The sequence below is a fragment of the Homarus americanus genome, unplaced genomic scaffold, assembly GCF_018991925.1.
Source record: "Homarus americanus isolate GMGI-L3 unplaced genomic scaffold, GMGI_Hamer_2.0 scaffold26351, whole genome shotgun sequence".
Classification (NCBI taxonomy): Eukaryota; Metazoa; Arthropoda; class Malacostraca; order Decapoda; family Nephropidae; genus Homarus; species Homarus americanus.
In genome coordinates, this window is record NW_024724368.1 from 1,081,945 (window position 1) to 1,104,292 (window position 22,348).

Sequence of the window (22,348 nt, forward strand, 5' to 3'; positions counted from 1 at the left end):
CAATCGCCCCGACGATGAAAAAAATGCCAGAAGCACCACCCCTCACGTCAGCTGGTGGCCCGCTAGGCCTACGGTTAGTGCAGCCCTTCACAGGGACAAGGGCGGCAGGGTCGAAGGAGGATCAGCCAGCCCTTCTTGCCCTGGGGACCACTTGCGCCGCGCGCCCTCTACCACAATCAACCTATGACGGGTTATGATTATGTGCCGTACAGGTACCAATTTTGCCGTTTAGGAAAATAAAAGCGACCAAAGGGGGAGCCGGGTAGGTAAAAAAGGCGAGAAAGGCTTAAAGGAGCTGGAGATGTAGTCGACGTAAAAAAAGGAGAATCATATTCACTCCTGAAAAGGAATAAACGCAGGAGGGTTTGTGTTGGGCACACTGAGTAAAATACGCTCTAGTGTTCACAGCGGGAGAGTAAAACGTCACTAAAGCCCAACCAGACCTATAGGAACATGTTGCTAAATTTTATTGTTACTTTACAGCTTCTAACAGCGGCTGCAGAAGATAACAAGGGCGGTAAAATTTATCATTAATAGCTTTTTGACGAGCTAGGGACAGTTAGTGAAAACAGTTCGCTAATAACTCGTTTGTGTGAGAGCAGATGCTGCCAATATCCGCAAAACCACCGAGGTCAGCCAAGTATCCAGGCGATTATAATTACACCAGACACGGACACGTCAGGGACACTGTAGGTCGCTATCTACGCCAGTTCCTACACACACACACACACACACACACACACACACACTTGCTAGCTTATGGCAGTCCATCGAAGTCGCACACACACAATCCCAACCTTCGTCGTTACCCAAGTATCAAATTCACATATGCATTGCCATTATGAGTCTCCGATAAGGTCGGGTGAGGACAATTTTACTGAAGAACCAGTTGTTAATGGGTCAAACATAAAGACAGCTGCCGGGTCGTAAGGTCACCCGCCCAGCCCTGCTCTACGTGGGTCAAGTCAGGTCAAGGCAGAGATGCCAACACGTGTTTTTTTCACGAAGGTTTGTTATGCTAAAAACTAACTGCTGCACTTCTGTTGGGCTACATGTTGAACAGTGAGTAATGTTGAGTCCTTAAGTGTACCGGTACGCTTGTGAGGGAGGGTGACGCACACACACATACCCCGAAGTGAGAAGTAAACACACACTGAACTTGTAGAGTTCATGATATATCTAAATACAGAATAGCTGTCTGCTAACATCACTTTACACTAATTAATTTTATGTAATCGACCAAACCTGCCTTTCTTTTTTCTTTTGCAAGAACCTGTAAAAATTCTCACCATAGACGACAAACTTAATAGAATAAAAGGTAAATGTATTAATGGGACAGGTCAGACAACTCCTGACCTCGCACTGGGATAAACGGATCGACTCATCTTGACCTATACCAAGGTTGGTGTGTGTATTTCACAACTCCCCTTTACATATGATCCTTTGTCATAAATAGACCTCTTGGAAGCGTATCTGCTGAGATTAGGTCATATTTCTTAAATCTGAGATCTCAGGTCACGAACTGTCCAAGCGAATCAAATTACCGGCTGGTTCCTGAACACTACCACAGGATACGGACACAGTCAGACGGGAAAACAGAAAGGTCATGTGGGCAGGAAATCGCCGAACGAGTGATATATGATATCTAGTGTATCTTGTAGCCTTTGATACGTTGCTAAACCACTAAACAGGGGGAGGGTAAGAGAGAGTTAACAAGGTTGAGGAGGAAGGTAGATTGTTGGTGAACGTGAGGTGGTGATGGCTGCGCCTCCCTCCACCACAATAACGTCATGATAGCAGAGGACCAGCTGGCTGCCTTTAACCAAAACTTATAAAGTTATAATACATAATATTCGAACACATGTCTTCCTACACCCCAGAGTTATAGTTTGACCAACTTACTATTTATCACACACATTAAGACATCTTTTCATCTTTTGATATATGGAAATAATTGAGTGTGTATGTCTATAATGTCTTGTGTAATCATTCCAGGCATTTCCGGTTTTTTAGACGGCCAAATAACTAGTAAACAAACAACAAACATTTGCGTAACGCGGCTACCAAACACTCCACTGTCCTCAACCAACCAAAGGAAGGGTTAAATTAGCAGACCAGCAGCGGAAGAAGGAAGAGGCGGCTTGTTTAGTAGAGGGTCTCCCAGCAGATGTGGCGACCCTGTCCTAAGTGGCCGGTCCCCTCACCCTCCTGCAGTGACCGCCTGCAGTGCCCCGCCTTGCCACTTCACCTCCCTCCTCTCACGGCACTAATTCCCTGGTTCCTTACGACTCCCTTTATCATAACAATTCCTGGGAGGGAGGCAGGTGGTGGTCATGGCCAAGGTGTGAGGGGCGGAGGAGGGGTTTCACTGTGTGGACGCGTCGGTTCGCCTTACACCACAAACACGCATCTTCGCACCGTCGCCCCGCAAACATGCACACTTCGACAAGGTTATAGAATGCAAACATTGAGGAGCTGCTGAGTGACCTCGAGGAAAGGGGGTCGGCGCCCGTTCTCAACCCTCCCCTTGTTCCTCGCTCCGGGCGGTGGACGAGCAAGGAAGGCAAGAGGAGGGGAAGGAAGGAACACGAGGAGAAGAATAAATACACGTGTCCAAAATGTGATTTGGTCTGTAATAGAGGGGGAGCGACCAAAGAGACAAGCGGAAGACCTGGTTTCCCTGATTGTGTGATTGGCCGGGGACAATGGAGGGCACCCACACTCAGGCGAGGTAGTTCTCTGACGTAAAGGTCCTCCGCCGGAAGAGTAAATGTTACCAGGAGGTGATGTGTGTGCAGTGGACAGCGGCACCCATTCACCGGAACAATGGCAGCTGGACCCCTTTCCACTGTGGAATGGGAAGTGGGGCGACAGGGCCTGGTGGGTGTGGGGAAGGGGGGGGTGTGAACAAGCAACAGGTAGGTGCAGGTGGTGTTCTCACGAGGGCAGGAAGTGACTGGCTGCAGCCACGCCCCAACACTCTTGATAGAGAGTCATCTCCAGACGAGACACAAACAGGATGCAGGAAGGAAGGAAGACCTGCTCAATAATTTTCTCGCCCATGGGGGGGGAAAAAATCTGTTTATACTTGTTCTATGTCATTACGACCAAAATATACCTGTATACCAATACTAATACAAAGACTTAACCATCTACCTTTATAAAATCATTTGGGGATAGAAATAATAAATTCCCGTTTTGTCGCACGACTCCTCTCAACTTCAGTTAAACCGTAATGACATTTGGGGAGTGGGCCTACCCCACCCCCCCCCCTCCCTCCCCCCATGGTGGGGCGTTGCGTCATGGCAGGTTCTTCCGTGACTCACCTTCCTGACGAGGCGGCACAGGTGCAGGAGGCGGGCGTGGGAGAGTGGAGAAGGGGAGACGGGCAGGAAGAGAGATAAGAGGCACAATATTTATACAAAGATGTGTGTAGCAGTGCATAACATTAAACTAGATGATGATGACGGAACAAACTATCGCCTAAGACTTTTGCAGTCTAAAAATTATAGACATGGTAACACGACAAATGGGCTAAAAAAGGAAGAACCGGAAGAGGAAAAAGGAAGGATGATGACGGAGAATGGGAGGCCAAGAATGAGTACGAGTAGTCTTTGTGCCCCAAGGGGGAGGCTGGCCATCTGCGGGAAATGACGCGTCAGAAGTTACGCTCCACAGCCCAGACACTCCTCATAACAGGTCGGCACCAATGATCACCAACTACTCTTTTAATTACTTTCAGGGTCACCAAGACTTTCAACCCGTCCCCAGGTGTATATTCCGCCAAACACATCAAGAAGAAAAAGTGAGTGTATGTTGTCAACACTCGCTAACAAGGACACAATCGCCTGATAAATAGTACCAGGGAACCATAAGTGTCAACACATGTGAAAGTTGTCGCAAGTGTCAACCACCTTTAAAAATTAACTTCCACAAGTCAGAGACAGGTATAAAGCCACATGTGAAAAGCAATCAGGAGGTGGACCGTGCGACACACAGCCCGCCCGCGCTACTACTAACTCTTACTCCGCGTGAAACGATACTTTGTGAATTTATTTATAACTAAATTATCCTAACAAAACCATAATAACGTGCCGCTTGACCGTGCCTGTCTAACAAAAAAATAAATTGCCTTAAGGCAAAGAAATTTCTCCAAAATCTTGATTAAAATGTCATTCTAAATAGAACATTTATATTTATCAGCAAATTTGTATATCACATTTAATATATGGCGTTGAAGTTAAAGGATTAGAGGTGTTGTCAACACTACCGGGCCTCCTTCCTCAGGCACAATGGCTGGCAATCCTCCGCTCTCACCTACCCAAGAAATCCTAAATGGATATAACCCAAGTATCATTTTCTTATCGCTTAATGTAGTCCACAGTCTCACAAATAGGATTTAGGAATCATGTTGAGTTTGGTATTTATGTGAGGATGACTTCTGGTTGTGGGGGAAGACAACTCTCACTCTCACAGCTTCTTGGAGGCGAGGTGCACCTTGTTCGAACACCTGCGTGACAACAATAAGACGCTGCTCCTTTGATTCTTATCGACATCTTTCATGCATAATTTTTTCTCATGATCGTTCAAACAACCAATAAGATAACACAGAACATAAAAATGATTAATACACCGTCAATACTCCTTGTTGTATAAATTCGTAATATAAACGGATAGAATTCGAACACCAGAACGACCTGAGCGATGCTGTATTATTCGAGGAACATGGCGGGCGTCTTTGAAGTGCTGAGCTGGGCGTCTTGAAGTGATTGGGTCTCTACAGGAGGCGTACCGATAGTAAACATTACTCAAAGGCTACAACGGGGAGTCTACACTGATAACGTCAACTGAGGCGAAAAAATATAGTTATGAGAAGCATACATGATTCCTCGATTACCCACGGGGAGGACCAACTCGCATCAATAAATAACGTACGTACACACACACACACACACACACACTACAGCAAGAGAACGAACCAGCCAGACGGGTTGGGTCAGTCTCGAACAGTGTCGTGAATAAAGCAGACTGGTGAGTCAGAGAGCGTGGTGAGTCAGAGAGCGTGGTGAATCAGATGGAAGGGTTGGGAGCGTAGTGGTGAAGCCTTTACTGGGACCATTTGCCGCTTGGACGAGCTTCCCAGGCAATTCGACTCCTGGCTCAACAGGGGTGGTGGAGAGGCGGTGTCACTGTGTCATCCTGGTGAAGGTACCGCCGTGTTTACTGTGCCATCTGCCATCCTGATGACTTACCTCTAAAAATACGGTGTTTGTCTTAGTAACTGTCCGGACTAAACTGAAACTTATTACTGTAACTTGCGTCATTTAAATTAATTAGTGAAATCGTGCGTTATACATTGGCAGTATGTTATTACCATTAAGAACTGCAATGTCATTCAGTACACCCTTGAGGTTTCCAGGTGGACAGCAGTCAATCACACGGGGTGTGATAAAAACACGTGTAATAGCTCCATTAGTTTACATTTGCGTAAGTTGCAATGTACACCAACACCTGTGTTAAATGAGTGTAGGAGAGATGGGGTCAGTCTAGCATGAGGTTACGTTCTGATCCACCAGAGGACGTGAACGACGAGGATGAGGCAACATTCTGATACACCTGGGGACGTGAACGACTGACTGAGGGGCTGCACGGCTGGTTGACCAGACTTCATCACCGGAGACACTCAAAACAAATGAGTTCTCCCCTTGTGTAAATTTTGGGAGGGAGAGGGACCAGATCAATCATACTGACGTGTCGTACTACGTGAGACTACTAGGGTTGCGTTAAGGTGGTTTGGTGAAACAAAGCGAGGCGCTGACTACTGCTGGGGAGCGCACACGTAAAATAAACGCAAGTGGACAGATGTGAGACTACGTATATAAATGAAGACATACACCAGTACAAATGATGAAAATAGAATATAATAAAGAACGTGTTCCTCACGTTATCGCAGCTTCATCTTTCCTCGTTTGGGTATGGTAGAAGGGTACAGTTGTGAGCAAGGATGGAGACCCCTTCCCCGGTGGTTCCTCTCCCCTCGCCCGTCCTGGAGCGGGATGGTGGTGGTTCGGCCGTCCTGGGCTTGATGGATAGACCGACTTGCCGTCATTGTTACCCACTGTTCTCCCCTATAATCCCGTACACTTCTGTCCAATACGGCAGCATTACCCTCACCCGGAGGCATACTTGGGGGAGGAGGATACCAGGGGGTACCACAGGGGGTACCGCAAGAGCATACACGGTGGCATTCACACTCGGGAAACCAAGGTGTGGAGGATGGGGGCGGCTACGGGTATATAGTGTGGGTCTCAATCGGGTGGACTGGTGATTGTCGTCATACATACGTGGTTTCCAAACTAGCCTCCTGAGACACTTACACAATGCCAACTCCGAAAAACTGCGGGAAAATGTTTTAATTTTTCTAAATTCTGGATCGTCAGGTGTGGTAGGCATGCGAGTATCGGTGACGGCGTGTATTGGAAAAGGTGAGTGACGAATGAGGCTGTGTGGTGGTGTGTAGGTGGGTGTGACGGGTGGGTGAGTGTGTGACGGGTGTATCTTGTGGTGAAGCACGTGTCGGACAATTATCTAAGGCAGAGTTGTGTTGGCCACAAGTAATTGGAGTGGCGCGCTCGAGAGACTACCCAAAAGACCCTGTCATGAGGAACCTTAAGGAGCCAGTTTTCAATTATTAAACGCTATGAGCGCCAATTGATTATCATCCTCCGGCTAGGTGTTGAGGCTCTGGTGACATAACGTGGTGTGACAGCCTTCACTAACAACCTCGCCAACGTCACCACCACAATTTCCAGTGCTTTCACGGCTCAGCTCAGACTATTCCTTCCTCCCTTCACAATCGCAGCTAACTTACTGAGTACCAGCGTCTCAACTTACCAATAAAAACAAATGGACGACAACAGTAACACACCATAAGCTATAAACAAAGCGAACGCTTTGCTGGCTTGGAGCAGGGGGAGGGAGGGGGAGTTGCACATCAACTTACATAACACGCAGGTGAGGAACAAATCCCGGTGTCCCTTGTGCCACGATGTAGTATAAAATGTGTGAAAAAGTTTCTACATAGTACACGATTTCATATTTCTATTCAACTTCTACGGTACACTTTACAAAAACACTTAAAGAGATATGGATGGGAGTGTGTTTGGGGTGAGGGAGGAAAAGGTATTAGTATAGGCACAAGGTTTCCAGTCCCCTCAGCGCCACACTGCTGAGGAGTACAAATGCAGCGCTTGCAAGGCAAACGTGAAATCCATGAATTATTGCTTTCACGTACACACAAAATTCAGTGTGAGTGAATTTTTCTAAGAGTGTGTGATCGCACTAACCAGACTAACAAAGCCTTCGCCGCGTCACCGACGTTCACTAGGATCTGCTGTAAATCTTTCTTCGGCTCAAGTTTTTGCGACAGTGTAGGGTGGAGGAGGGAGGGAGGTGTGAGGCGTAGCCACACACGGGCGACCCCGGAAATCACTAGTGTCAGTTACGGAGACAGTTAGGCATACCGGGGCGCTGACCCGACCCTGTCTGCTGTTAGTCCCTCTCAGGGGTCATTGGTCACGCCGCCCACACATGTTTTACGTGTTATGGCTCCAATATCCGGCCCCACACACTACCAGACCCAATTCCTCTTCTATTATCACCTCCCATGCAAATAAATAAGTCACATAAATTTAAAATATGGATTCTGGGGGAGATAACAGCAAGGTGACGCATGAAGGTTATCATCTTCAGGAAGGGGCTAACCCGACGACTGCAGCCAGAACCAGAGAATGTCAAGTGCCCGCCAGGGAAGGCACTCCAACTTATGCCATTGGTGATGAGCGTTATGCGACGCTTGAGACAGGCACGTGTGGTAGAAACCGAACCTTATGTATTGATCGGTGTTTGAACAAGATTAATGGATATCTAATTTTACAGCCAAGTAAATATCTTAAATTTACAGACGATAACTCGAGAACGATAAACTAGACACGACGTTTACAGTTAGTGCAGCACAAGCGGGTGTGTAGAGTGAAGCATGAGCTCACACTTCTGCGTCATTCCCATACAAAGTTATCCCGAGCGTTGTGCGGTTTGGCGCCAAAATGCCTCGGCAGGGGACACGATAAACCATTATTTGTGATAGTTGAAGCTCGGGCTGTTAAGTCACGCGTGTTGTATAATTTTACTACACAGTTTGATGTCATAAAGAACACTGATATAACTAGGTGCCGCGTGAATGTGTTCGCTTAAAGACTAACATGTCCACAACCCTTTCGTTAAAATACTCGGATCATGCCTATTCAGTGGGACCCCTAATCCCCTGGTTAAAATAATCGGATCACGCCTATTCAGTAGTGAACACACTGATATTGTTTATGGAAATTCTTTGAAGGAAAAATGGCTGCCAAACAGTCGATTTTAATCGGATCACTCATAAGTATTATTGAACTCATCTTAGGTCTGTGGGGGGCCACCGTCCCTCCCCACCAGGTTTCAAGAAGCATTGGAGAACCGCTACGGGAGTTCTCACAACAAGAAGGAATGTCCATAGCGAGTTATGCTTCCTTAGTATCTCAAGCACACGCGCAGGGGAATTAGTTGCTAGAGGCATCGCCAAGCAGGTGATGGTCCAACAGTAATGGCGCCGCATCGGCTTATCATTAATCAATGGTGGTCCCAGTGCAGAGCTATTTGGCGCGCTCGGGCCAGCCGGCGGCATTGTTCCACACCCTCTAATCGATATCGCCTGGGAAAATTACCCGAAATATAATTAGTAAATTGCAAAAACTTTCCACTTTTCTACCTTACGACCGCAGGCACACACTATGGTTTGTAATTTCAAGTGAAAAGTTAATTTTTGGTAGAAGTTAAAAAGTCAAATACAAGACTAAATAACAACGTGACTTTACAAGTTGGTGTGATGGGCGGGTCATAACAATTACGAGGACACGCGCGGCAGCGACACATAGCCGTCCTACACGTGCCCCTCTCACACACACTTAGACATAAACTCTCTTACATAAACAATTCTGCCAAAGCTCCATAATTCTGGAAACAGTATGGTGACACTGTGTGGTGACTTACTGTGTGGTGACCTACTGTATGGTGGCTTACTGTGTGGTGACTTACTGTGTGGTGTTCCGGAAGACAAAAAGATAAAACTACTCTACACTGAGTGGCGTAGCATTACCCTCACGATCACAACACTCGGGGCTGGTAACTGATGCTGCTGGTAATTACCCAGTTACTGTTAATTGATGGATCTTAGTGGCACGTGGTAGGCATAAGGCAGACGAGTGATGATCATTAAACTGGATGCATCACAACCCTCATTCACCTCCCATAAATTTAGTCATCAGTGATGCATGCCACCACCCGCCAGCCTCCTCACTCAGGTGTAACCACCATCTCACGGCTGTCATATACTTATACGTGCACAAGCTTTAGCCGTCTGTGAAAGCACTCGATCTTAGGTATCCTTACTAGGGGCAGCCCCACCGAGGCACGACGAGAAAAGTCCCAAATAAAATTCTCACCTTCCCTCCCTCCAACTAGTGCGTTGTTAGACGCTCAGCGGTGTGGCGCTTCAGCTGCCATAAAGTAACCGATTTTACTGCCCGATAGCATTGTTTTGCCCCTCCTAGGCCTCATGAGCGTACCGGGTGTGCAAAAAAAAAAAACACGGTCGGTAACCCTAGCCATTTATTTTTATTTTTTTTTACTCGCGTATGAGACAATAAATTTTGAAGGTTATCACAGTCATGGTATTGGCGACAAAGATATGCATTCACACTTGATTAGTGAAAAATCTTGAATGGCAAAACTAATAACGGAGAACCTCATCTACTGTATGCGGTTCAAAGGCGCGGAATAATGACTGAATATCGGGTAAGTTATCCCCGGGCCCAACACCTGCGCTTCATATCAATAAGAACCATAGACTCCATCTCCAGGTGATCTCCGCCCAACCTGGTCACACGGACTGTCCACACTAATAGGTCAACTAAGTTAAACCCATTAGGCATGGTCACGCAACCACCATATTTCCTCTAAACCCGAACGGACGGGTCCAGCCTCGACAGGCTGAAGGTAATCTACACAAAGAATCGACGACTACACCCCAGACTATCCACGAGAATGGCAGCGCTAACATCATACAAATAAATAAAACAATTTAAAAACTTGCCAAGGAAATTGTCCTGCATTTACAAATATCGAAACAAAGTCTCTCGATATTCCTAAACACATCACGTATGGAACCTGATATGACGACTTATTGACAGCCTCTCCCTTCCCCAACCCCCGTGTTCTCCCCCATCCAACACCTCCCCCCCCCCCTCTCTTTGCACCCCATCTCGTCTTCACACTACTATTTCATAACTCCCTCGCCATTCCATCTTGCTTCCAAATGACACACGTCAGAACTTCAACGAGGAGAGGAGAGGAGCCGATTATGTTACCCTCACTCCTGGGGGAAAGAGAGAGAAGGGGGGGGGGTGAAGGCAGCTTGCGGATAGCCTGCTCCTCTAGTCACAAATCCTATTCTGCTACAGACGACGGTCTTGTGCTTGATGTTGTCAGAATTAGCTCTGCACCTACAGATGGGTTATGGGATAAAATCAAATCCCGGCAGTCATTTATCGAGCCCATCTTCACTCTGGTGGCCAAGCATATGACAAAAAAATGACATTCCTCACACTAACATAACAAACAAAAAACGCCTAAGTCAAGACATCCACCATACAAAAAATGAGTCGTGTGGTTAAGCTCCTTTCCAAAATCTCTCCAAGTTCCCATGGATGGTTGGGTAGGCCTCCCTGCAGCCCCCCCCCCCTCCCAGAGTGAACACCCAGCGACCTTAGTCAACCAACTCCTGCAGCTTCAACTTAATGTAATGGTAAGGAGTAGAATGAACCTTGGTACAGGGAAAGTGAGGGTGTGAGACTTAGGCATCCGGATGTCTGGCCATAATGGATGACAGCGTTAGGCTTACTTCATGATTCGCCCCAATTTGGACAACATGATGACGATAAGCCTCGATAGTTGGAACTGTGATGAGTGACTTGTTAAGTTTCATTTACACACACAAAACACAAAACACACACACACACACACACACACACACACACACACAACAGGTCATGCAGTGATTTATGTAATATCGAAAAGGTGAATGTCTCATGACGTACCTTTATCTCCTCTACACTGACGGAGTACTCTGTATAGTAAGCGAGGTGTTCGGCTGAGAGGGGTCGGCACTGGCGCAGCTTGGACGCCAGCAGGAGACAGACAGCTCCCACTAGCTGCAGCTGGGTTTTCTGTATCACACACACGCAGAGGAACCGATCAAAAAAGTTGATAGCTGTGGCGAACACTTGGTCCTCACACGCCTGTTCTTCACAAATCTGTAAGAAAACAAGAACACATTTGTGTTTAGTGTTGTTGACACGCAGGTCACTTACTAACTATTTTGGGTTATTGTAAGGCATTGGGTAAAAAGATCGGTTTCATTATAACCTGCTCTTAACGTACAGTACAGTAAGGTGCCGAGGGAGGGGGGTCGAGGTAACCCCCGCTGGTCACTACTCTCACCCATCAATTTATGACTCAGTCATGTGTTGTGACACTTCATATCCCCGAGTCTGTCGTCGAGTGATTTTCTCCCAAAGTATAGTATCCCTAGAAGACGGATGAGGGTAGACGTATTCTGGTCAGTACCGGTACACACCACCACAAGTTTTGCACAACCTGGCAACTTAATTTAAATTGACAAGATCTTATGACAATGAAAGAAGACAGGTCAAGGTACACAACTACCACAGTGGTGCACCCCCTGGTGGAGGCTGGCTGACAGACATACACACCACCACTACTGCATGACCTATTTTCAATTTCCTTTGTGCGTATAAAATATTCTCCCTAAATATTTGAACATCACCGCCCCCCCCCCCTTCTGGCTAAGATATCATTGGTGCCAAAAGCCTCAGGTCGACCTAGAAAGCGATGAAACTGATACTTCCTAGAAAAATACAAAGAAAATCTCCAAAGGACATGAGGCAGCCCAGCCAGGCTCAAGGGTTCCCATAGTTAGCGGCTAAGACAAATCCTCCTAAATTACAACCTCTCCAGCTCTATATATTCTATCAAACAAATAAAAACTGATCCTGATCTTCTTTATATTAGATTTTCTATATTGGTTCATGTTTTACCCATGCAAGTGCTAGTAATCTTCATTTATTATCAAGTTTCCATACTAACGGGGCTGGAACCACGTGAACCACCAACTTCTGAGGTCACTATGGTAGACCTGCGCGGCCATACATTCACACCCGACATATTTAATTATCGTCCTTATGGCTCTTGTACCCAAGTACCAAAACCGCAGAAGCCTTGACGGTGGAGTTTACGACTTAACGCCATCAAACAGCGGCAGCTGTATAAGAGGCAAATGACCTAAATCTCGAAGGCATTTAAAAAGCAGAAATTTAAGGCGCATTTTCTACTCGCCAAACATGTTCTAATTGGATCCGTAATGCTGTTGTGGTGTGTCTAGCAGACAGGCTTCCTACGGTTGTCATGACAGCAGTTACACACCCATTTATAAGAGCTCGCCCTATACAACATTACTTAAGAAACCGTGAGAGAGGTTCCCTGAGTACTTTTCTCTCTCACTCGAGACGGACTTCGAGGCTGGAAGCACGTGGTTTAAAACTAATTTCTGTTGCTAAAACTGGCCCCTGAAACCTGTTTGCGGAGTGACTTTGATTGGTGTTCTCACCTTAATGTATGAAATACACGAGGAACGTATACTACTTGAACTTCATGAAATACGGTCAAAAATTTTGGGTTCAGTAATTAGTTCCGCTTCCCTAGGCCTGAGACGCCATTGTTCCGGTAACAGTCTCAAACCCATGGCCAAACACATGGTTTAGACCTATTCACAAAACCGGTCAAAGTGAATCCATAAAATTTAAAATGATTCCGTTTCTTTTAAGAACAGAGTGCCCCGAGAAAAAGAAGGAAGCTGTGCATTGTATAGGCCTACGTAATACTAGGCCTAGGCGATGACCGCGACTTTGACAAATATTGGGTCTGTCACTTGTATTGAGAAACAGAGAAGGCCATGTTGGTTGGGGGTCTGGGACACAAGGTAACCCAGGAAGGATGGGGGGTTCCTCTTTCATTATGAATGAACGAGTCTTCAAATATGATCAGTGCATGTCTATCCCAGCACCACTTCGTTATCTTAAGTGGCTGTACTTTTTATTGTAATACACCGGTTTGTTAACAAGCAAATACAAAGGTCCACTTCCGTCTCTCCATTACCACCAACATTCATGTTCTTTTAAAACGTACCAGTGTTAAGAATCTTTGCTCTGGGACACTGAGCTGAGATTTGCAGGATGTGGTCAGGGCAGTGTGTGGACAATTAATGTGTGGTCAACCCCTGGCGGGCCAGCCTGTTCCCCGTCTGCCTGGCCACTCCTGGGAGGTGGAGGGGAGGGTCTTGAGGGGGCACCACTTTCCCTAATACAGTTATTGGAGGAAAGGATGCATTGATTTTATATCTAAAATTAACCTTAAAAGATGACATAATGTTAAAGGCTTTCGGTCAGCGTAACAGAGGAAGTTTGATCAGAGGGGTGATGATAGGCAAGCAGGGAGGTGGAGCGAGTGGGTCCGGGAACACTGTCCTGCAAGTGTCATGTTACCGGCATTTCCTGTCTTAAGGACTCTGAACATGAGATTTAAATCTACGATACAATGGTTACGGCGAGACTTTGTGAAGTGGTAAAACACGTAGTGAGATGCTCTTGAAAAATTATAGTGTAACAAGGCCTCTAATCCGTCTGTGCTAATCATAACTGTTGAATTACTCTCACTGTTCCTGGATTTATTTTACTCTTAATCTACTTGCACAAATTACTGAACTTATGGCCCAAAACTTTTTGTTACTGACGTTAATGCTGATAATTTTTTTTCCGTTGAACGAATCAATAGTGAAGTACCTGCTTACTGTACATCAATACACTAGTACACTTCATATGAACTGTAGTTAAAATAAAGCGACAAGCCATTCGTTATACATAATAGTTAACCAGCATAACCCACTCAAAACTGATTCCGTGTGCCCATAAACGCTTCCTAGTCTGTCAAAATATAAATATTCAACAACATTATGTAAACACTAATATGATGTTTACGATGCACTAGTGTGGAAAACCATCAATATACACAATAATGTGGTGTTCTACGGCCTACATTACTTATACCGTATGTCTTCAAGCACGTGCCATCCAGCGACACATTTAACAAGACAGGAAGCTAATAAGGACGAATTTTGACACGTAAGTTCCTCATACTCTCGATTTGCGACTGCTACCTTATATTCTTGGCCTCCTGCGGAAAATCAAGTCTAACCACTGGTGTTGGGGACAAAGTCAACATGTTAACAGGTAGACGGCAATGAACACTGTGCCTTTCAGTTCGCTGTTTAGCTCTTTAATACGGGAGCTGTGGGGTAGCTGTGGTCATTATGTTTTCCTGTTCGCTGGTGGACCACGATTCCAAGATACAATGGTGTTATTATTTTGAGCATCTGCACTGTGTTTACAGGGATTGAATATATATGGTTATACAATTCATTCTTACTCACTTCCATCATCCATCCCGTGACGATTTTGCGCATGAAGGGTTGGATGTCATTCTGTATGTGTTTGAAGTAGTTTTGAGGAGGCATTGAGAAAGGCTGGAGTTGCAGCATGTTGTCGAGAACACGTCTGTCGTTGAGCAGTGTGGGGTCCTCGTGAGCTATGGGTTCGTCTGAACATGCTGGGGCTTCAGAACAATACAACTCCTCCATCTTCAACTCTTCCGGTATAAAGGACTTGGCACTAAATTCAACTCTGGTTCAACTTTTGAACAAGAGCAGAGTTCCGTATTACATGCGCCGTCTCTTTACTTAAAATTCGTCACGATGATAATTGCAGGCAGCACGTGGTGAAGGTGTAACTTCAAGAACTTGTAAGGAACAGTCTGACGGTGGTGGCCGAACAGTTGACACAAACTTAAAAACCAAAGTCCTGCACATTTAAATACACTGCTTTACCACTGACAAGTCACTGATAATAATTATGCATAAGTTCGTTACACTAACAGTCAGTTGTCACACACTTGGATAAGTTATTTAATATAATCCAGGATGGGTATGAACCCGTTGCACATATGAGCAAGAGCAGTTGGTTGCGTCGAGAGCGAGGACCAGACATGTACTCTCCTCGTCACCCCAACGCACACTGGCTGAGATAATACAGGGTGGCTGTATCGGGACTCGGGTCTCAGGGTCTGGAGGCGGGCTCAGCAGCTGTTTCACAACATACTTGCCAGATCCTCCTTGGGAGTATTGCCACAATTCATTATCTCTATTTTATACATAAACATAATATATTAGCATGCTTTCTTAATGCATCCTGATATGATGTGAATCTCACTTTCTTAGCCACTGACCACGGTGTTTGACAACATAATGTAGAAAATTCCTGAGACGCCGGTGCTGTACTTACATTTGAATTTTATTGCTGCTGTATTTTGGCTACAAATTTAGGTTATCAGTTCCTGATAACTTGTATGTTAATGAATAATGTTAAAAAACCAATCAGGATTTCTGTAAAAGTCACAGGTCTTTTAACAAATTAGATCATCATTAACATTCAAAGGCGCTGATGAGGTTAATCCTTTAGTCTCGTGGTAGATGTTACTAAATATCTTAGTTATTAAAGATAAAGAATAGCTCTTACCTCTTCTCTTCTCTAAGACAAGGGGTTTCCTTATCACATCCAACTAGAGGCGGGTACCCACCTCTCTCTCTCTCTCTCTCTCTCTCTCTCTCTCTCTTCATAGTGTGTATCTCCCGTCAATTTTATGATTAATATGCATTTCAAATTAGTTTGTTCACTGTTTAACATGTTTACATGTTGCGCCAGTTATGATGAAATTGCCGCAATATATATATATATATATATATATATATATATATATATATATATATATATATATTACGGCCTTGTATACTTGACATTTAAGGTGAATATCCCAAGAGACGACCGCAACAGCTAAAGTCTTTACTGAGCCAGGCAGATGTGAAACCTGCGTCCCTGGACGGAAAGGTGGGAGTGCAGCGCCTCGCCCTTGATAGTTTCTCCTTGGGCCACCGGATGTCACTTAGGGTCAAATTTTCTAGAGTTCGTACTGATGGACGAAAAATTAGTTACGTTTACTTTGTGGCCTTCACTTCGTTGTTTTACGATATTTATATTACATAGTTGTCAATACATATATATATATATATATATATATATATATATATATATATATATATATATATATATATATATATATATATATATATATATATGCAAGTAAATCACTGTAGGTGCGCGTGATCCAAGTATAACCACAATGTGTGTGTGTTTTCAAGATTTATACCTCAGTGGTTTTTGAACCTGGGTCTCATTCCTAGTTGGCCCCAGTGCTAACTGGACCCCAGGTATAATGGGGCGCTACTTCTGGTGGGCCCAAACCCAAATGGGACTAAAAGCAATTAAGACTCAGAAACCACGACGACTAAAAATCATTTCAATAACAAACTTCAAAATATACTCCGTCTTAGAGTGAACAATCTGTGGGAAAGATACTCCGGGTTTCAGGTAAGTGGACGTGCTAATGGTGGTGGTGGTGGTGTCTGGGTGTTGAGGCAGGATGGTCGTGGCGGAGTTTTTACACTGGATCCTGTGAGGGTATACATGGTTGAGGGGGTGAGGGAGGGAGGGAGGGGAGAATCCGGCCCTCAAAACTGGCAGAAGGGAGGATGTGGAAGGGGATGGAGGTAGGATGTGTGTATGAGTGTGTGGAAGGCAACATCTGTGAACGACCCTGCCGGTCCCGTATCGGCCTCTTTAGTCACCTTAAAACTCACCAACGAAGGTGACTTCCTTAATAACTCATATCATTGTCTCATAGCTGGATGATCGTCATACACGATTCCGAGTGACAGTAAAGTAGTAGTAGTACTGTGGTGTGGAAGGGGTGAAGGGAGGATGTGGAGTGGGTGGAGGGAAGATGGAGAGGGTGAGGAGAGGAAGAGTCCCACTTACCCTCCCTAAAAGAAGAGAGGAAGTGAGGGTAGATAATGAGGGAGAGGTTGTGGGGGTGGAGGTGGGGCGGGGGATATTGTGGGGAGGTTAGGGGGCGGGAGGTTTGAGGGAAGGTAAGGAAGAGGTGAGGATGTTGTGAGGGAAAGGAGTATTATGGAAAGAGAGGATGGGAGGAGAGGGGGGGCAACGAGTGAAGAACAGGAAGAGGTTGTTAGGAAAAAGGAGGGAGAGGGAGAGATGTGGAGAAAGTGGAGGTCACATCAATGAGGTTAGGTCAAATGAGGTCATCTCAGAATGCCCACTACTGAAGCTGTGACCGACCTGATCCCAAGCAATCCTACAGTTGTTTAAGAAATCAATAATGAATACAGATAAACATTACACCATTACACCATCAGCACCACAACTACACCATTAGCACCTGTATACCGCCACTGCGCCATCAGCACCACTACACCATCAGTACCACTACAGCACCACTATACCATCAGTACCACCATACCATCAGTACCACTATAGCACCATTACACAATCAACACCATTACACCATCAGTACCACTACACCATCAGAACCACTACACCACAACTACACCATTAGCACCTGTATACCACCACTGTGCCATCAGCACCACTACACGATCAGTACCACTACACCATCAGCACCACTACACCATCAGTACCACTATAGCACCATTACATCATCGGCACCACTACACCATCAGCACCACTACACCATCAGTACCACTACACACACAACACTACATCAGCCTGGCTACAACCTGCTCTGCACCAGGCGGGGCTCCAGCTTCCTCCTAGTGTAGTATTTCAACCAGATATCCTTTTTATCTAGCCTCAGTTTTTTATGTGTGGAGCCCTCTAAATCCTTCCTGGCCTGGGCGGGCGCTCGACCAGCTGATCCGCTAAATAAATAACTTAACGGCATAGTTTCCGTTTTCTTTGCACACTCACCCATAGTTTCCGTCTTCTGTCTACATATTATGGCTTCCGTTTTCTGTCTACATGATATAGTTTCCGTTTTCTGTCTATACTAAATATAGCTTCCGTTTTATGTCTACAGTAAATATAGCTTCCGTTTTATGTCTACACTAAACATAGCTTCCGTTTTCTGCCTACACACCATATTGTCCGTTTGTATGTACACTCGCCAGGGCTGTCTTTTTCTGGGTACGCACACGCTTCTATTTTCCAGACATAATTTTTGTACTCAATATGACTTCTGCAGTAAGAGAGACGGGTAAGGACTTCAAGGAAAACACTTATGTTGATGAAGTTATCAGCAGTACTCACGATGATGTTATTTCCGTGTGTTGCCCTGCTGTTGACATACGCAGATAAGCCACAAGTGTGTAAGTACCGCCTGTCATAGCCCTGGATGACTACCATAGATACTGTCACTGGCTGGGGACGCTGTATTTCTGTGCAAATATGACGGATCTTGTTGAACACGGATGCAGCTTTCCCAGCCAGTGACATTATTATATTTTTAATCATTCAGGGGTATGATAAGGCGGTGATAATTATTCCAGCATATATATACTGTATATCCAAGATAAGGCATCACCTTTATGATTGTTGGAAATCTCTATACTCGTACTATTGTTTCTGAATAAAGAATTTAATAACAAGTAATTGGGACTTGATAACTATGAGTTTTTTATGACGTGTATTTTCTATATACCCTGTAGTCTAGTGGATGAGACGCATTTGTCTGTCTATGAACAGCCCCCACAGACACTGGTCCTACTAAATTTGTCTTTAATTTGTGCAGTCACTGATATTGTCAAGAATTCACATCCGTCAGCGTCTCGATCACCAGTGTATACAGAGTGTATTAGCGTTGGTCTCCCAGGGCACGTTTATCCTCGACGCTGGGTATAATACAACTCCTCGTTTGTTATGTTAAATGATATCAAATCTCTGGTGTTAACAAGCCACACTTCTTGTTTCCAAGACGTTTGTGTTTTAGTTTGTATACAAGATAATAACACTTGTTTTTTTCCTACGATAGGCATATTTAACGCATTCTTAACATCTAATGTGTGAATTATTTTATCTAGACTTCTAGAGGATAATACACGTGTGTGTGTGTGTGTGTGTGTGTTATAAATGTTGTGTACAGTAAAGCGTCGCACCCCCGGGTTGTGTAACTTCTTCCTTACATCGTAAATGCCTCCATCTCGGCGTCTTTTGTGTCATCCTTCTCCTGCCACAGGAAGTTCCAGGTTGTCTCATTCAGTGCCTCAGTAATCCCGTTTGTTCCACGTCGGGTAGGCCGCCCTGCCCGCTCCGCCAGCCTACACAAGCAGTGGGCCTCAGCCTTCCCTTAAAGGACACTCACAATGACCCGCCCAATGACCGCCTTGCCAGCTTGTTAATCCACCAATTATGTGGCATAACGGGATTTCCTCAGCCCCCCTCCCCCCCTTCACAAACACCGGTTTGTCTCCTGAACGATGCGCAAAGGTCAGGGTCAAGAAGTTCATTATCACTAGATCCCGGATGTTCAGGCAAAATGCCATACAGGCCTGTATATGCCTATATTTGCCCTTTTTTGTCATGTGAGTGAAATATTGCCTATTTCATTGAATTATGCCTATAATGCCTTATTTTAGTGTTTTGTCTGTTATTTGTAAAAAAAGGTGAAAAAATTATTTCCCTACGATTCGTACGATTCTATGGGAGAAAGTTTTTTTTTTTTTTTTTTTTTTACAATATACTGTATTCCTATTCCTGGCTCACTATACCTATTTTGCTCAGTGAAGCGTCATTAATAATCCAAGGTTTGTCAGCTGTCATAATCACGGGTTACACTGACAGGGGTGAAACGATTAGTTCTCTTTCAAAGACGGAAGTTGATACACCCGCATAAACACTGCCCGAAACAAAGGCTTCCCTTAAACAAAAACTTTGCAATTACAGAATTTGGTGATGTTTTGTCAACAGATGAGGAAGTGCTCTTTTGCAAAGTCTGTGAAAAATCGATACACTATGAGAAGTACTCTGTTTCTCAGCATTTAGAGACATTTAAGCATAAAGCAAAAGCTTTTCGAATAGATGGTGAAAAGAAGACATGCCTTCTCTCAACACACACAGCAGCTTCCAGTCGACAATCTCAGTTTTCAATGGACTAGTGCAAGGCGTTCATCGATGCTGGTATTCCTTTGTGGAAAGTGGAAAATAAATATCTAAAGAGATTTCTAGAGAAATACACCAAGGAAAGTGTACCAAGTGAGGCTACATTAAGAAATAATTATGTAAACCCTGCCTTTGGTAGTATCATGCAGAAAATACACGATGAAGTGAGTGACAAAAGAATTTGGATCTCCATTGACGAGACGAATGATGCTGTTGGAAGGTATGTTGCCATTGTTAATCGAAAGGTTTAGATATGTATTAAATTTTTGCATTTTATAAATAAAATGGTTCGTACCTTTTTTTCGTTTTATGCTGCCAATATTTGAATAGTTTAGTGCTTATTTGCCTGCCGGGTCAGGAGAGGAGCATATTTACGCCACAAAACAGATAGTCAAGTGTGTACCTACAGTAAGAAAGAAGACACTGGAGCAAGTTGACTTACTCAGCTTTAAACAAAAACTGACGATTTTTAGCACCATAAAAATAGCTACAGAGAGCACAGTTGAATATCTAGGTTAGCCACCTGATTGGTTCTGTTTTGCTCATCCATTTCCCCACTCACCTACTTTCTCGTGGGGCTTCTTCACCCCTACCCTCCCACCCTCCTTCTCTCCCTCCATCTTGTTTTCTCTACCTGTGTAACCATCTTCCCTCCTCTCATCCTCTCTCCTCCTTACTTGAGCAGCTTTCGTTCCCTCCCTTCAACTTTACCTGTTTAACCTTCCCTTCTTCCCTCCCTCTCATCTCTTTTCTTCCTTTACCTTCTTTCTTCTTCTTTACCCATTTAACCTTCCCTCCACCCGCCTCCTAAACCCACATAGCCCTCAGCCATCACTGTTGTAGGGGGTTGGTATAGAGGACCAGCTGGTAAAGGGTCAGCCATCTAACAAAGGGCACAGGTGGTTGTATCTCATCAAGTGCCAGGCCTCTACCAGGAAGCCTGTGAGGAACAACAACAACAACAACAAGTGGGCCCCCAAATATATATATATATATATATATAACATGCAAACATTTCTATAAATTTTAAATTTGGGGGCCCACTGATGAGTTTGGCCTGGGGCCCACAAGTAGGTAAATCCGGCCCTGGGTAACATATCTCCTTACTGATTTTGAAACATATTTACAGAGACGACATGTATACTCGATATCCATTGTAAAAATTTATCATTAATCTAGCTAAATATGCTAAGGTATATCTCCTTAGAATATACTTAAGAGGGAAAACACTGGCCCTCTAAGCTGCCTTCCGTTTTAACGAGTGATGCGCCTCTTTGAAATAATGTAAACAAGCACAGACATACGACGAACGTGAACCGCAAACAACCGCCAGCTGCATATTCAGTAATTACATATAGAAATACATAGCATTAACATGCAATTTTAAATGTTCTATGCATCATGAAGTGTCTATAGTATGATAAAATGTCACTTTATATTAATAATTAAACAAATTGAAAAAGAGAAAGAGAGTGTCTGAAATATTTTACAGAACAAAAAAAGTAATTCAAATTACTACGTTTTCCTGGTCGGAAATACAGAATGAAACATGTAAAAAATACTGAATTTTCTAACAGTGTACCTTAAAGAAAATGGAGGTGGGGTGATATTCTGTGACTCTCAAAGTGCTTTGAAATCAATGAACAGCCCGTCAGGTTCTATGTCTAAAGTTGTATGTGATATTAAAAGAAATGTGATAACTGCCAATGAGAACAACTCTCGTATCGAATTTGTGTAGATTCCGTCCCATGTTGGAATTAGGTATCATGACTGTGCTCATAGACTCGCCAATGAAGCATATAAGAAAGAAAATGTTGACCGTGACCTTGGCCTGTCCAATGCTGTACTTAAAACATTCAAGTCAATATCATGAACTCTGATCTAGAAGAACTGAGAAATGCAGAGAGACCATGCGGTTTTAGCATTAGTAATATGACAAATTTTGTGACAAGAGATACCGGTATGGCCAGCACAAGGACAGAACCAGACAATGTGATATAGTTGTGGCCAGAATTAGGCTAGGATACAGAAACATC

General features: G+C 44.4%; 1 protein-coding gene across 1 annotated transcript in view; it reads right to left on the bottom strand.

Moving 5' to 3' along the window:
• The window catches only part of LOC121864115 (G1/S-specific cyclin-D1-like), a 41,551-nt gene extending 26,265 nt beyond the window's left edge, over positions 1 to 15,286 (bottom strand). Inside the window, exons 1-2 of the mRNA XM_042363030.1 lie at positions 14,660 to 15,286; positions 11,193 to 11,408 (exon numbers count right to left, since the gene is read on the bottom strand). Coding sequence (XP_042218964.1) covers positions 11,193 to 11,408; positions 14,660 to 14,866 — 423 coding nt within the window. The 5' untranslated portion in view covers positions 14,867 to 15,286. The remainder of the gene's footprint in view (positions 1 to 11,192; positions 11,409 to 14,659) is intronic.
• Positions 15,287 to 22,348: the final 7,062 nt, after the last annotated feature.